At 49.4% G+C, this 15,316-nt stretch overlaps 1 protein-coding gene across 1 annotated transcript in view; it reads left to right on the top strand.

Annotated features, from left to right (window-relative positions):
- The first annotated feature begins 1,415 nt into the window (after positions 1–1,415).
- The window catches only part of MED12L (mediator complex subunit 12L), a 317,527-nt gene continuing 303,626 nt past the window's right edge, over positions 1,416–15,316 (top strand). Inside the window, exons 1-2 of the mRNA XM_059921863.1 lie at positions 1,416–1,558; positions 2,407–2,624. Of these exons, the coding sequence (XP_059777846.1) occupies positions 2,526–2,624 (99 nt within the window). The 5' untranslated portion in view covers positions 1,416–1,558; positions 2,407–2,525. The remainder of the gene's footprint in view (positions 1,559–2,406; positions 2,625–15,316) is intronic.

Raw genomic sequence — 15,316 nt, 5'->3', positions numbered from 1 at the left:
CTTCTTCTGCCTTTTGGTATGTTTGACAATTTTCCTAACGAAGTTAGACAACTGTCCTGTTTCTCAAGCAAGGAAGTTAGATTTAACAGATACCTACATCCCAAGGGCAAGTTCAGCCTTGAAGTTACACCCAAGGTATTAGTGGAAGAGAAGTCCTTGGGGGAGGGTGCAGAAGGTGGTCAGGAAATGCCTCTTGGTGGAAGTAACTGTTCTCTAAAAGTACTTGCTCAGATTGAGTAAAGAATCCAAAAACTACGGGCCTGACTTGGCCTCAGCTGCTTTGGGAAGTGCTAATAGGTCAGAGTCAAGAGTTAAGAACTAGCCTCCTATCATATTGCGATGGCTTATCTACCCCCCTGCCCCCCTTGCTTAAAGTCAGCAGAGGTAAGTAGATAGATAATCAGATTTAGCCAGCATCTCCTGAGCACCTACTATGTGCCTGGTGCTATACAAAGGCTTTGGGTTAGATTCTGCTAGCACCATCTTATGGAGGATGGAATAGGAGTCAGAAAATTCCTCAAGGTATGGGGAACCTGACCCTATCAGGCAAGGGCAGTTCAGGAACCCACTCCTTCCAATTCCAAGTCGTGGAGAATAAATCAGAAACTTGGGATCAGGCAGAGTTTGCTTCGCGACTTTGAGCAAGTCACCGGGCCTTCCTAAGCTGACTCGATTTCTCTATCTATAAAAAGGGTACAGTAAAACCTTGTAAGTTTTGTTTTGTTTTGTTTTTTTAAAGGACCAGAGACCTTTACTGTCAAGATCCTGGCATGAAGCGAGGGCTCCATAGATGGCAGCCATCATTCTTGGCCAAGCGCGGGCGCATCCTCCCGCGGGGTCCCTCGGGACAGACCGGGCCCGCCTCCGCGGCTCCGGTCTCGCAGGGCTCGCGGCAGGTGGCCCAGCATCTGGGTGCCCACGCCCCAAAGCGAGCGGGGAGCGCGGGCGGATTGGAGCACCGAGGTCTCCCCTGGAGGATTCTCCCCCGCCGCCCCCCCCCCCCCCCCACGCCCCGGCGCAGGTAAGGTTTCCGGCTCAGGCCACGGGGACAGCGACCTTAACAGAGGTCGAGGCGGACAGCGCAGCCCGCGGCCGGGAGAGGGGTCCTGGGGGCGCCCCCTCCCTCGCCCAGATACACCCCAGGACCAGCCCTGGCGCCCGGGCCCGCGGGCTGTGCGCTCTGCAGCTGCGAAAACCCGGAGAGGCGGATCGGAGCGCGCTCGCAGCCAACTCCTCCGCGGTCCGGCCGCCGAGCTGGGCATGCTCAGTGCGGCCGCCGCGCCGCCGTCCGCCAACTCGGAAGCTCGCGCTCCCCGGCCGTGGGGGCGAGAACGCCGGCGGCGGCGAGCCGGCGTCGCCCGCCGCCCCCAGACAGTGGCAAACTTCGCGGCGTCCCCGGAGCTCGCCCGGCCGAGACTGATACCTTACAAATCAGATCAAATCCAGTCGCCCCCCCCCCGCCCCCCCTCCGCCCCATCCCAACCCGAATCGTGGAGGCTGCGGCCGCCAAAGTGCCGCCGCGGCTGGCGGCCCCTGACCACTAGCCGGGGACCAACAGGTAAACTGTTGGGGGCGGGGGGAGGGGGGAAGGAGCGCGGCCGGGGGGGGCCGGAGGTTGGAGGAGCCCGAGATGCCCGCGGGCTAGCTGCCCCCGTCGGCACTCGCTGCCAGCCCTCCTCACCACCCCCACTTCCCTAGCCCCTGGAGGGGCAGCAAAGGGTTAAGTCGGCCCCGAGCCACCGTGAGCACGGCCCCCTCCACCCGCTGCGACCGCTAGCAGCGCGCCTCGGCGCCTGCCCGGAGCCGCCGAGGGGACCGGAGCCGCGGATGCGCCACCGGAGCCCGGCGGGCGTCTAGGAGGCACCGGCCGCTTCCCCACCGTCCGCATCCCTGTCGCCCCCATCCCCTCCAGGCCTGTTCCCCTTCTCCCCAGCCGGGTCCGCGCCCAGGTGGCGGGGTCTGCGGGGCGCGTGGCGGCGGGGGAAGGGTCCCTGCTGTAGAAGAGGGGGCGGGGGCGGGCCGCTCCGCAGTCTCTTCCTCGGGTAGGCGGGCCACCCTCGCCTAGGGCGAGCACTCGAGCCACCTGCCTGGGGCGCCAAGAAAAGTTTTTTCCCCCCCCCCCCCGTGCCCCTCCCCCACTCCCACCCTGCGCCCGGCTGGGGTGGGTTTAGGTCCATTGGTGAAAAAAGTCACACGTTCCCATCAGCTGCTCCTCCCCCTGGGGACAGGGTGGTGGGGAACAGGAGGCAGGCGCCTCGGAGGACCCAGGCGGACGTCCAGCCCCTCCGCTGGCGGTGCGTCCCGGGGCTCCAGCGCAGCAGGGTGCCCGCCGAAGGCTGCCCCCATCAGTGCGTGTCCGCGTGCGGGGCAGCGGCAGCATCCAAGCTGCTTTATTCCTGCCTGCAGCGCCACAGCGAGCGAGGAGGGGGCGAGGGAGTCTGTCTGCAAAGTGCTGCTCCCTGGTGCTCAGAGGCGGCTGCTCCAGCTCCAACTCTCATTCATTTCGCCGGTTAACATGAGAGATCATGGCCGCCTTCGGGCTTCTCAGCTATGAGCAGAGACCGCTGAAACGCCCCCGGCTCGGGCCGCCGGACGTCTACCCGCAGGACCCCAAGCAGAAGGAGGTAAGGGCGCCGGCGGCCTCCCCGGCAACCGGGGCCGCGCTCCGCAGCGCTGACCCGGGGCCAAGTTGGCCCAGCGGGCATCGCTGGCGCTGCGGGGGAAGGGTGGGCAGGGGGACTGGCGGCGGGGGCCGGGCTGGGGGGCTGGGGGACCCCCGGCGGTGGAGACCGAGCGGCTGTCAGTCACCGCGCGCCACGGGGGCGCTCGCTCTCCGGGTGCCGGGTCGCTTCCCCGTTACCGGGCCTTGCACGGCGCAGCCGGGCGCTTCACCCGGTTCTTCCCTGCGGAAACCCTCCTGCTCCCTCTCCCCGGCTTTTGCCTGCGTTATTTTTCTCCCCGCCGCTTCGGTAAAGCCTCGTAAACTTTTTGAAAAATGTTGAAATGCAGTGCATCCGACACAGGTCTTGGGTTTTGCGCCGGCTGAGCAGGGACGGGTGTGGGTGGGGTGGCGGAAGACCTTTTCTGTTCAAATTTTCCAGTTTGGAGTGGAAGTCGTTTTTGTCGAGGTGATGAATATTTAGCTCTTGCAACGTAATTCTGTCTCCCCTCTCCCCTTTAAAAATCAATATAAAAGGGAAACACTGATTTTCATCCCTAGAGGCGATGGGCTTAATTGCTGGAGGCTGTTTTGTATATGTAAAGGCAGTCAGGTTACCTTGGAAGGGAATAGGTCCTGGGATTGCTTGTTTCTATGAATGAAATTAATTGGAGGAACCTTGACTCTTGCACTAGATACACTAACTTCGATGGCTAGAGTAACCGTGGCATTTTGAAGCCTTGTATATGTTTGTTAGTAGTTAACAAGTAATTATGTAACAACTCTCCAGTTATAATGATCACCCCTGGCTACGCAATTTGCCCAGGGATTTGCTTTTTTTTTTTTAAGATCACCTGCTACCCAGCTGTGCTTTCTGAGTTTGCCAGCTGCAGCCCACCCATCCTCTGTTGTCTTCAGCTAAACATGTAGTGAGCACAGTTCAAAACTTCTCTTTCTGGGAACCTAAAAACCTTCTATTAAAAGTTTACAGGCCTACTGACATCTCAGAAGGGGCTTTGTAAAGAAGGCCGGGAGGGTCCTTAAGACTTCCCTTTTGATGAATGTATCTATTTCAATAAAAAAGGAAGAATGCTTGTTCTGGTTAAACTGTTTTGTTAATAATGTTTCTGAAAGATAAGGAGTGATGACTTCTTTTAGACGTTTAGCATATTGAACATGTTCGAACATCCGTGGAGTAATTCACATCGAAGCTTGGAAGGTTTTACAGGTGGTTCCCAGCAGAGGCTTAATATGAGGATAGGCGTTTGATGAGATTTTGCAGATTTCTTCCCTACCCATTTCTCTCCCTGCTACTGCCACCCAGAATAAAGTTAATTGTTACAGACGAAATAACAAACACTAACAACCAAGTATAAAGAAAGTTAATAACTTAAACATTTGTGGCAGAAAATTCTTAAAGTTTTGGTGGGGACAGGGACATTGGCTGATCTTTATCATCTTGTAATTAATGTCTTTTGTCACATCTTTCCAGAGGGCAGCATAATTGATAGCATCTCCCCAGTTAAGGGATGGGGGCCTGGGATGCCTTGTGGGGTTATTTAACATTTATTCCTCAGGTCGACACTCATTCAAGGGTTGGAGGCCTCTATGATTCTGGAAAAAAATACTTTTGGATTTTAGGGTCTTTATGACATTTTATGGAACTCTAAAACCAGAAGTGACCTTAGAGCCTGCTTTTTGTAACTTCCTTTGGACAAAGTGAAACTGAGGCCCAGGAAAGCTTACCTGACTTAAGGTGTGTGGTGAATCAGCAGAGGAGTTGGATGACCAAAACAGTATCTTATGTCAAGACCAGTACTGTGCTAAGGATGATTTATGCTAAATTGTGTTGTTCTGATGTTATTCCCTTGCCCCAGAGGCAACCAACATTTTATCCCTCTGGAGCAGAGTCAGAGTTATGTGTGGCTGTAGCTAGATTTGAATACAACATGGAACAGGCGCTTGGCTGTTCTTGGGCGGTGCTGTGGCGAGCAGTGTTTCACAAGCTTCAGTTATTTATGTGTCGCCTCAGGATTTCTCTCCTATCCCTCTATCACCTGTACTTTTATTCTAATGTTTTCTTTAACTTTTAGGAAACTTTTTCTGTTTCTTAGGCAGTAATACACAAGAAGTCATGGATTTGATGTGAGATATATATATATATATAAATTCATATCAAGTCATGGATATATCTCATTTAAAATTTTTATTTATTTGATGTTACATACACATATATATGATTATTCATATTGAAACAAGACCATAAGTATTAAAACTTTAAAAAGTTCATCTAAAACCACTGGTGTATTCCATCAGAGAGACCTGTCCCACACTGTGGGAAATGCCGATTTAATGGAGGAAGTGTGGGCTTCCAAGTTAGGCAGACCCGGATTTGGATTCTGGTTCAGCCTCTTTGCATTTGTGTGGCCTCGGGCAAGCTGCATCACTTCTCATTTGTAAATTAGTATCATTGTGCTGTTTAGAAAAACTTGAGAACCCTGGTTCTAAATGCATTACATTTTTGTGAGAAAAACCCTCCTCCTGGTAAAGCTATTCTTATTACTGGAGCTGCAGCTTTTACTGCTGTTAACCCGGGCTAATAGTGTTCTGGAAAATAGCTCCCGGGGGACAGGATGGGACCCTTGAATGAAGACCTCCTGTAGAGAAGTGGGGGTGGGGTGGGGGGGGGTACTGGAAGCTTTAACCTGCTTGATCGACAGAGTCCGCTCATTTGAGAGCTTGCTGTGCCTCAGCGCTCCACAGGACTTTAGGGTTGTCTTGTGTTATAATACTTTACCCTCTGTCCTCAAGCCTTGAAAATAGGGCACCAGAAAACTGTGAGTTCTCCTTGATGCCTCCTTCGCCCTTACGCCCCGTAATACACCTGTCAGCACATCTTGTCCCATCCATTCCCCAAATATATTTCCAGTCCAATGCCGCTCCCCAGTTTCGACTTCCTTTCTGCTTCAGTCTGACTTTTCTCTGCCCCAGGGCTCTTACATGTGCTACTCTGCCTTTGCACCCGCACCCGCACCGTTCCACCCTGCTCTCATCACTGAATCCTGTGGTTAGGAGGGTAGGTAGGCTGTGCAGCCAGTGTGCTTTTTTTGAATCCTGGCTCTGCTGTTTACATACACTCCTTATTCTCCCTGTGCCTCAGTATCCCCTCTTGTAGAGTCGGGATGAGAATACTACCTGCTCCTTAGGGCTGTTGGAAGATTATACGGATAATAAACATAAAACACTTAGACCAGAGTATGGCATGGATTCAGCACGCAAACATTTGCTGTTTTAAACTACCGTCAGACCTGCTTCTTCGTCATTCAGGTCTCAGCCCAGCGGCCTCCTCACAGGCCTTTCTAGTATAAGTAGATAATTTGTAATTAGGTATTTATTTGCATGTTGCCCCCAGCCCCCCACTAATGGGTCAGAAATGAGGGCAGGGATGAGAGCTGTTTAGGAGTCCCTAAAGGACCTGGCACCAAGTGCAGTTAGTTCCTAGGATGCTGAGGGCGTGGATACTTGTAGGAATTTATAAATGAGAGTGGGACTGAATGAATAAAGAGAAATCTGGCGACTGAGGGGTGTTAGGGCAAGTCTAGGTTAAGGCAGAAATTATCCTTGCTGTCTACTTTGGAGGCTACAAGGCTGAAAGCAGAATTAAACTCTAGAAGTAGAAACGAAGAGAAGTTTTACTTCCAGGGTAGAAGAGGCCTAAATAGCTGAATAGTCAATGTTTTTAGGAAATCAAATTAGTTAGAAAAGTAGGTTGGGGCAATAGTGAGATTTCTAGGCATCAGGAGCCATAGAACCCCGCCAGTAGGGTCCAGAGGGGAGGATGGCTTGGTGTGCAGTGCGGAGGCTGCCCAAGGACAAGTAGAGCGTGATTTGGGAGGGTATGGGGGTGGGGATGGCTGCATGCAGATAATGTGTCACACCTGTAGGGCTTGTTAAAAACAGATGGCCGAGTTTTTCAGATTCAGTAGGGCTGAGGTGGGACCCCATAATTTTCATTTCTAACAAGATCCTGGTGATTTAATGCTGCTGGTCCAGGGCCCCACTTTGAGATACTAACCTAGAGAGAAGGTGGCATCCAATTCTGCAGGGGCTGGAGAGCTCTTTCCAACCCAGGCAGGGCAGGGTTAGACATCTCTGTGTGGCTGAATTTGCAGTAGTTTGGTCTAGCAGCCAGCTCAGCCAGGGTACGGTGGGCTTTCCCCAGAAGTTGTCCTCTCTCTTAGATCTAAGGGAACGAGTCAGAAAGTCTCAGCCCCTCTCCAGTGGCTTTCCATCCCACTTGGAATAGAACTCAAACTCCCTACTGAACTAGGCCTTCGAGGCCCCGCTCATCTGCCCCTTGGTCACTTCCACAACCACTGCCTGTAGCCAGACCACCTGGCTTTGCGGTCTGGCTCTATCACTGCCTGTTTTGACTCAGATATGACCTGTGGAATCGGGGGTGGGGGGTTCCTACTTATTTGTTCCTACTTCACGGGGTTGCTGGGAAGATAAAATGAGGTTTGAATGGTGCCTGGCATGCCAACGGTGCTTAGTACAGGCCAGCTACTATTAGTATAACCCCTCCCTTGTTAAATGACCCCGGGGCTTCATTATATTGTAACATCCACAAGACCCTGCCCTTGGAGATCTGGCCCCTTCCTGATTTGCTTAGCCACCTCCTGGCTGTATGGTGGGACCACTGGCCACCTCTCTCCTACCAGGCCCAGTTCCTTAGTGTTTAGGATCTTGTCCCTTGCGGTCATGTCTCCTGTCATTTACTTACAGAGACTATCCGGCAAGGAGGCCTTCTTTGTAACCCATCTTCTCTTATCCTTTTTAGTTCATTATTTTGTGTTCATATGTTTTGTGGTGCTTGTCACTGTCAGAAATTCCCTTATTAGGATCCTTATCCTCTCCCTGGTCTTCCTTCCACACTAGGATGTAAGCTGCAGGAGAGCAGGGGCTTGTCTGTGGCGTCCACAGTTGTGAACTGCCTAGTGCCTGGGATGAGACTGGGTGCTCAGTAAATAGTTCTTGAAGAAATGAATAAAATGCAGACAGAACTCTTAATGAGCAGTTATGAGTATTTATAACTCTTAACTGTCCCAATGCTTGTTTTATTTTGGTAACGCCTGTTTTCTTGTTAGCATCTAAAACCCTTAAAACATTAAATGCTTGTTTTAGTGACAGCTGGGGAGGTTGGGGGGAGGGGCGGTGAAAATTTGTTTCTTAATAACCTCTGAGAGGGAGGATGTCGATGAAGTTGCCCGGGATGAGAGGGCAGGTTGACCAGTTGCCTGGGGGCACCAAAAGACAGAGATGTTTAGGGAGAAAGCTTCCCCCTGAGATGAATTGGCTGGCCCCAGGGTCCCATCATAGACCTCCCTGAGTAGCAGTGTTTGGGAGGGACCTCTGTGTTTTTAACTGATTCCTCCTGAGACTCTTAGGCCAGAACCAGTGTAAAAAGCACTGGGTCAGAGGCCCTGCTTCTTCCACTGCTCACAGGAGTGTTGCCACAAAAACTTTGTGGTGGAGGAACTCAAGTGGCTGTCATTTCTCAGGGGCTGCCAACACCTGCGGCAGCATTGTCAAAGATGCTCCTTAAAAATGCCGCCATAATGCGCCCGCCTCCACCCCAGACCTGCTGAGTCAGAATTTCTGGGAAGGAGGTTGAGGAATTTGCATTTTAAACACGTTTTCTAGGTGATTCCCAAACACATGAAGTTTTGAAAGCCACTGCTTTAGTTTGTGTCTTTACCTATAGCGACCACTGTAAGCCAGACTCCCCTCTTATTCCTACCTGCTCCCCACTATTTGATGTGTTGGAGTCTTTAGACAAATACACTATTCAAAGTGTTAGTATAGTGCAAATGCATTTAGCTACTGTCCCCCATGAAGTTCTGTTCTAATACCCATGGTTCCCAGCATAGGCTTGTTTTCTGTCAGCTGTACATGGTTTATGGCAGACTAGAATTCCGTGCCTTGGGCTTGAAATATCCACAGCTCCCTTCTGTGTGCAGTTGGCTAAACTTGGGGCTCAGGGGAGCAGTTCTTGCTTTGTCCCATGAGCATGTTCTTTGAACTTGTTGGGGGCTACAGAGCTTATATTTGACTTTGGGCCTGGGCTTTCAACTAGGCTCTTTGGGGACTCATGTAAAGCTGTTAATTTGGGGTGCAGCCACTATCCTTTAGCCTGTCGGATATTTCACTTAGGCTGGCACCTGTAGAGATAAAATGTGATTCCTTAGGAAGACAGAGGACCAGGAAGTGAGGTCTGGAAGGCAGACTGCCTTGGGTGGGCACTAAGTGGGAGAAAATGAGGATGAACAGAGCCCTAGGATTTTAGCTGAACCAGTTAGCAATGCCTCTCAGGGGTGTGTATCCATCCAGGTGAAAATAAAGCAGAGGTGGGAGAATGGAGTAAATGGAAGTTGGAAATTCCAAAGAATTGTGATGTATTTCTTCTGAAACTCTCCTTTAATGAGGTTCTGAGCCCCAGCTGTGAGGCTTCTTGACAGACTAGGAATTAGAGAAGGTAGAGGGACCCATAAGAAGAGTGAGCATGATTACGGGTTACCTTCCCGAGTGTTCTCTGGGCAGCGATGAAAGGAGCTGGTGGACTAAGCCTGGAGAAGGGCTGACCTCCGAGTCTGAGTGGGGAAGGCCAGGCAGGGGAGAAATCCAAGGGATGTGTGGAGGGAGGCGCCTACCTCCTACACATTCCAGTCTGAGAAGGGAACGTGGAAACACTTGGACTTTTCATTGTTTTTAGAGGATTTCTGAAGTTGGGTGATGGCAGCAAGGGAGTTCATGATACAGTCCTCTCTATTTCTCTGTTTTGAAAAATTTACATTAAAAAGAAGAGTGTCATTATGTTACCCAATAGCATGATTTCTACTTTAAAAATATATGTCTGCGTAATCTGGAAGGATTATCACCCACGTGTAGACAATTGCTCTCTCTTGAGGATGGGTGTAGGGGTGACTTTTATTTTCTTTTTTGCACTAATCTGTATTCTCCACTGTAACAATAAATGTGCACTACCAGTGTCATTGGAGGAAATAACTTAATAATTACTAGGTAACTTTGATTGGGTTTACAGGAGTGCATCTTTGTTGTGGTTCCAAACCAAGCTAGAGCCCCTTTAGCTGAGGTTTAGGCAGAGGGATCTTGAGGTGTAGGTATAGGCACCTGTAACCTGTCAAAGCTGTGATGAGGTTGGGTTAGGGCTGTTATGTCAGCATTCCAGCCCTGCCACTTAAGCTGTGTGATTTGGGGTGCTGTGTCATTTTCTTCACCTATGAGCTGGAGAGAATAATACCTAGTCATCTAGAGTGTTTTGAATGTGGAAGGAGCATTGTAAACTTAATTTTTACCAAATGTTGAGGTATCAATTCAGTGGTACCAGCTGATTATTAAAATTTCAGGAATTTTGTGAGCTGGTTAATATCATGCTGGTGACTTGAAATTTGGCATCAAGGGAGTATTTACACCAAGGAAATTGGCAAATGCTACGCATTAGGGGTTTTTGTTTTGTTTTAGTTCTTTTGAAAGCTGGTTGTTAAGCATTTCCCTACGCAGTGCTGGGTATGGTTGTATGTGCCAGATGCCTTGTTGGCTACTTTACCATCATTCTTATCCCTGTTTCCCCTACTTGCTTCCCACAGAAAAAAATAAATAAATAAAAATAAATATTTTAAAGCCAGATCCCCACTTTCTTAGCCTCTCTTGCAGCTTGGGGTGAGCATATAACTGAATTCTGGCTAAAGAGATTTAATAGAAATCTGCTTTGTGACTTTTTGAAGAAGAATATTTTTCCTTGCTGAAAAAAGTACAGGCAAGGGAGAGAGTGGCTTCTCTTAATGCCCTGATAGCTCCTTAGCTTCCTGTCTTTGGAAAATTAATGAGGATATGATGGTTGGAGCTAGGGCACCTGTCTTGTTACCATGAGGTCGTGAGCCTATGGATGAAGAGAGGAGGTGATTCAGTGGCTTTATGAAATTGTTAAGCTACTGAAGTGACCTTGACCACCTCTCCCTGGACTTCTTGTTAGGTAAACAAGAGATGTCCACATGGTTTAAACCATTGTTGGACCAGTTGTCAATTTCTTGTGTCTGAAAGCATTCTAAGTTTGTCATAGTACTTCCCATTTATATTTTGTCGCCCTCAAACCATCACAGCATGAGCCTTTTTTCCCAGAGAATATACATTCCCAGAACTCTCCTACTCTCTGGCTTCACGCATATAGCAAGAGACAAAGATCACCTGCATCTTGTCTGTTCGGTGCTTAATTCTGCAGAGTGCCTATCAGAAGCTGAGGGGATGTGGAAACGGCTCCTTTATTTGTTTCTATTTCTGGCAGAAAGAGTTTTGGTGGGAAGGGAGGGAGATCCCTATTGCGTTTTGTTTGGAGAGGGAGATTCTGTGGGTCTGTACCATTCTGGGGGGAAACCAGATGTGTTTAGAGCTAGAAGGGAGCTTAGAGGTAGGTCGCTCTCACTTTCCTCATTCAGTACAAGTGGACGTTGAGTCTCAGAGAGGTTAAAGTGACTCGTTAAGGCAGATCTTGGCCAAGCACTTGTGTGCCCTGATTTGTTCTTGCAGCTTTACTTGGCCTCCCCTCTGTACACAGCCTCCGCTTCTGGTAAACACCCTTGTGTTGCCCTGGCAATGAGAACTACTCTGCCTTTTAGGGCACCCAGTGCCTCTGTGAGAGCCGGGGACTGTTCAGCTAGCCATTTATTTGATCTTCTCAGAGCTTGCCAGAACCTTGTGTGGTGTCTCCTGGGTAGAGGGAAGAATACTCTGGAAGCTCAGGCACTCTAGTCGTCCTGTTTTTTGGTGGAAGGTTCTCAGCCCTGTCCATGGCCTCTGGTGCACATAGCTCCGGCACTGGCCTTTGTGGGCTGTGTTGGGGATTGAGCCTGTCTAGTTTTCATTTTCTTGGTTGAGATTCTCCTTTATTTATGGGTAGGTCTCCTGGAGATACAAACACACAAGCTGTACCAGTTGCCCACTTCCAGGGAGTGACACTTACATGGCATTCTGTATACAAAGGGATCTCCCTTAGTTATGAAATGCTCGGGCATGAGAAGAGGAGAAAACTTTTAGCCCCTGGGTTTTATTTTCCATGTTCCGAAGGAAGCATGACTATATGTACGCATGCCAAACGGATTCTGTCATTCAGTCACTATTATTGAGCACCTTGTAGGCATTTTGCCAGCTGTGGCTTCATGAGGACAGGGCCTAAGACTTGTATGTCCTCCTCTGTCTCTGGTTTTGAGCACAGTGCCTGGACCAAACCTCGGACTCAAAATATATTTTACGAATGAAAGTGTAAACAAACGCTGAGAGCATTGGATATGGTCCTGGGCCCCCAAAGATTTCAATACAGAGCAGCGGTTTTCATCTGGGGTGACCCCCTACGGACACTGGCAGTGTTTGAAGACATTTGGGGTTGTTCCAGTTATGGGTGCCTGTATGCGTGTGCGTGCATGTGTATGCGTGTGCGTGCACGCGCACGTGTGTTAACTGCTACTGGCATCTGGTAGGCAGAAGTCAGGGGACGTCGCTAACATTCTCCAGTACTTCAGACAGTCCTCACAGCAAAGGCTTATCTGCACTCAAACGTCAGTGGTTCCCAGGTTGAGAAACCCTGGTCTGGAGGGAGTGACAGACCTGTAAATACGGGATACAGTGTTTCACATGTTATTCGAGGGGAACGTACGAAGTGGTGTGGAGACAAGTGGGAGTGACCCGCTTTTTGACAGGACCTGGTAGAGGAGGAGACTTTGAGCCGTGGACTTGGAGGGTGCGTAGCAGTGGGGGGGGGGGGGGCTGAGGGTGTGGTGTGAGGGGTCACAGGCCAGGAGGAACGTGGGCTGTGCTGTGAGCCTGAGGTGTGGTGTGGGGCGTGCAGGGGGCCCCCGGGCCAGAGTGGGAAGGAAAGGTCAAGTTACGGGGTCCTTTGTGCGCTGTGTGGAGGCCACGGGGTGGCCGTTCAAGGGTGTTAGGGGAGTGAGATTTAAGATGACTGAGGGTCTCAGTTTGAAGGGACGGTGCTTCTGAGGGTCACAGTGGGGCAGAAAGACTGACGAGCTTGGTGGTCACGGACGTTCCAGGCCTGGTGGGGGGGTGGTGGGTGGATTAGGTTTTCGTGGCTGCCATAACAAGGTACCACAAATCAGGTGGCCTAAAACGATGGAAATTCTCTTGCAGCTCTGGCGGTGCAGCCCCGGGGGCCGGCTGTCTGAAGGGAGCGTTGGTGGGCTTACTCTCCTCTGGAGCTCTAGGGGAGAGCGTTTCCTTTCTGCACCCGGCCTCCGGTGGCTCCGGGCATCCCTTGGTCTCTTTGTGACCACATCTGTCTCACTTCCGCCTCCGTCTTCACATGGCCTTCTCTGTGTGTCTGTTCTTCTCTGGGTGTGCCTGATAAGGACACTTGTTATTGGATTTAGGGCCCACTTGGATAACACAGGATGATCTCATCTCAAGATCTTTAACTTAATTACATCTGCAAAGACACTTTTTCCTTTTTTTTTTTTTTTAAATTAATTTTTTTTGGAGTATATTTGCTTTAAAGTGTTGTGTTAGTTTCTGCTGTACAGCAAAGTGAATCAGCTATACGTATACATAAATCCCCCCTTTTTTGGATTTCCTTCCCATTTAGGTCACCACAGAGCAGAGAGTAGAGTTCCCTGTGCCATACAGTATGTTCTCATTAGTTATTTACTTTATATTAATACATAGTAGTGTATATATAAAGACCCTTTTTCCAAATAAGTAACACTCCCAGGTTCCAGGATTTGATTGGGATGTCTCTTGTGGGTCCTTTTGGCCTCCTGGGCTTGGGAAGAAAGAGTAGGAGAGAATTTAGGAGAAAGGTTATTGGGGCGGCAGAACTGGCAAAATGGATGTGTTTGGTGAGAGGGACGGACGAGTACAAGGCTATACCAACATTTTTAGCTTGGGCCAGTGGTTCCCAAACTTTCTGATCTTAGGACCCCTTTATAATAAACCTTATTTAGGATGCCATAGAGCTTTCATGTAAGTTATATCTCAGTATTTACCATATTAGAAATTAGACCTGAGAAATTTTAGAAATATGTATTAATTCATTTAAAAATAATAATAAACCAATTTCATGTTTCACATGTTTTTTACGAACAAGAACTATTTTTCCAAATCAAAAAAAAATTGTGGAAAGAGTGGCATTGTTTTACATTTCTGCAAATCTAATCTCTTTAATGTCTGTCTGGATTCTCACATCTAGTTCTCCATTTAGTCTATTATAGTATGTTGTTTCGATTGAAGGATATGAAGAAAATTTGGTCTCACAGATATGTAGCTGGAAAGTTCTTGGGAACCTCAGAGGTCTTTGAAATGGAGAACGCTGGCTTACACAGTTGGGTAGGTAGATGATTGATAGTGGTCCTCAAACTAACATGCCATAGGGAATGAAAGAACTTGTTAACTTTTTTTTTTTTTTCCCAAGGGTGGGAAGGTAGGGGAGGGGAGTGGAGAGAATGAGTTCATTTTTAAAAATATTTTCAATTTGAGGTGCCTCTGGGGAATCCAGGTTGACCTGTAGAGCAGTAGTACAGATCTGGATTTGGGTGTGATTTGTGCACGGCTAGTTGAAGTCATGGCTGCGATTACCTGTTGAGCGTGTGCAGAGAGAAGGAGGAGCAGGCAGACTCTAGACACCGGCAGCAGGACCTCCGAGGAGGGGAGTTGTTAGGGAGACGGGTGTGGGGGTGATGAGTGGTCCAAAGGGAGAGCTAACGTCTCCATTGGCCGCCTCTTAGTTTGGCAGTTTCCCTCTGCAGGGCCTTTGCACGTGTGCTCCCTGCTGCCTGGTTGCCTTCTCTTTGTCACTGCAATGTGATGATTTGCTCCTCAGCACTCAGCACAGTTTGTGTTTTTCTTCTCTGCTCTGTCCTCCAACCAACGTAGGTTTCATGAAGCAAGGACGATGTCCTTTTTACCCCCCCCACTGATAACCAGTGGCAGGGAGGGGGTCTGGGGTATGGTAGGGGTTAAAGAAATATTTGTTGACTGGATCTGGTAACGGGACAGTCATTATTAGCAAATGGTTCTCAGAAGCCCTGTACAGGGCACGGTGATGCCAGGAAATATAAGACGTGGTTCCTACCGTTGAGGAACTTTGTGGGGAGAGATGACAGTCCTGTGTGCAGAGCCCTGAAGTCATTCACTGTGGTGGTGGAAACCATTGAGGGAGGGGTCATCTCTCTTGAGGATTGGAAAAGTCTTCAGAAATGTGGGTGTTTTTCAGATGACAAGGTCTTCTGGGCAGAGGGTATGAGCAAAGGCACCGAGATGGGAAATGGGACACGATCTTTGGAGGAATTGCAAGTAGTTCAATAAAGCAAGAGTATATTGAATCCTCAACTTGAACATGTCTATAGATTTTGGGGACAGTTAGAGAGAGGAAGAGATTAAATCTGCTGGAGAGAGAGGGCTATCTGCTGGAGCAAGGCTGACCTGGTCCTGGGACCAGGGGACTGAGGTCCCACTGGGAGTGACACCTTATATGTGGTGTTACACATTGCTGCCTCTGAGAAAGGACGTATACAGGACTCCCTGTTTACCTTTAATTTTCTACAAGCATTTCCAGAGTTAGTTTGAATGTGCAAA

Source organism: Balaenoptera ricei, chromosome 4, assembly GCF_028023285.1.
Source record: "Balaenoptera ricei isolate mBalRic1 chromosome 4, mBalRic1.hap2, whole genome shotgun sequence".
Lineage (NCBI taxonomy): Eukaryota > Metazoa > Chordata > Mammalia > Artiodactyla > Balaenopteridae > Balaenoptera > Balaenoptera ricei.
This window is presented reverse-complemented; position numbering and strand designations above follow the sequence as displayed.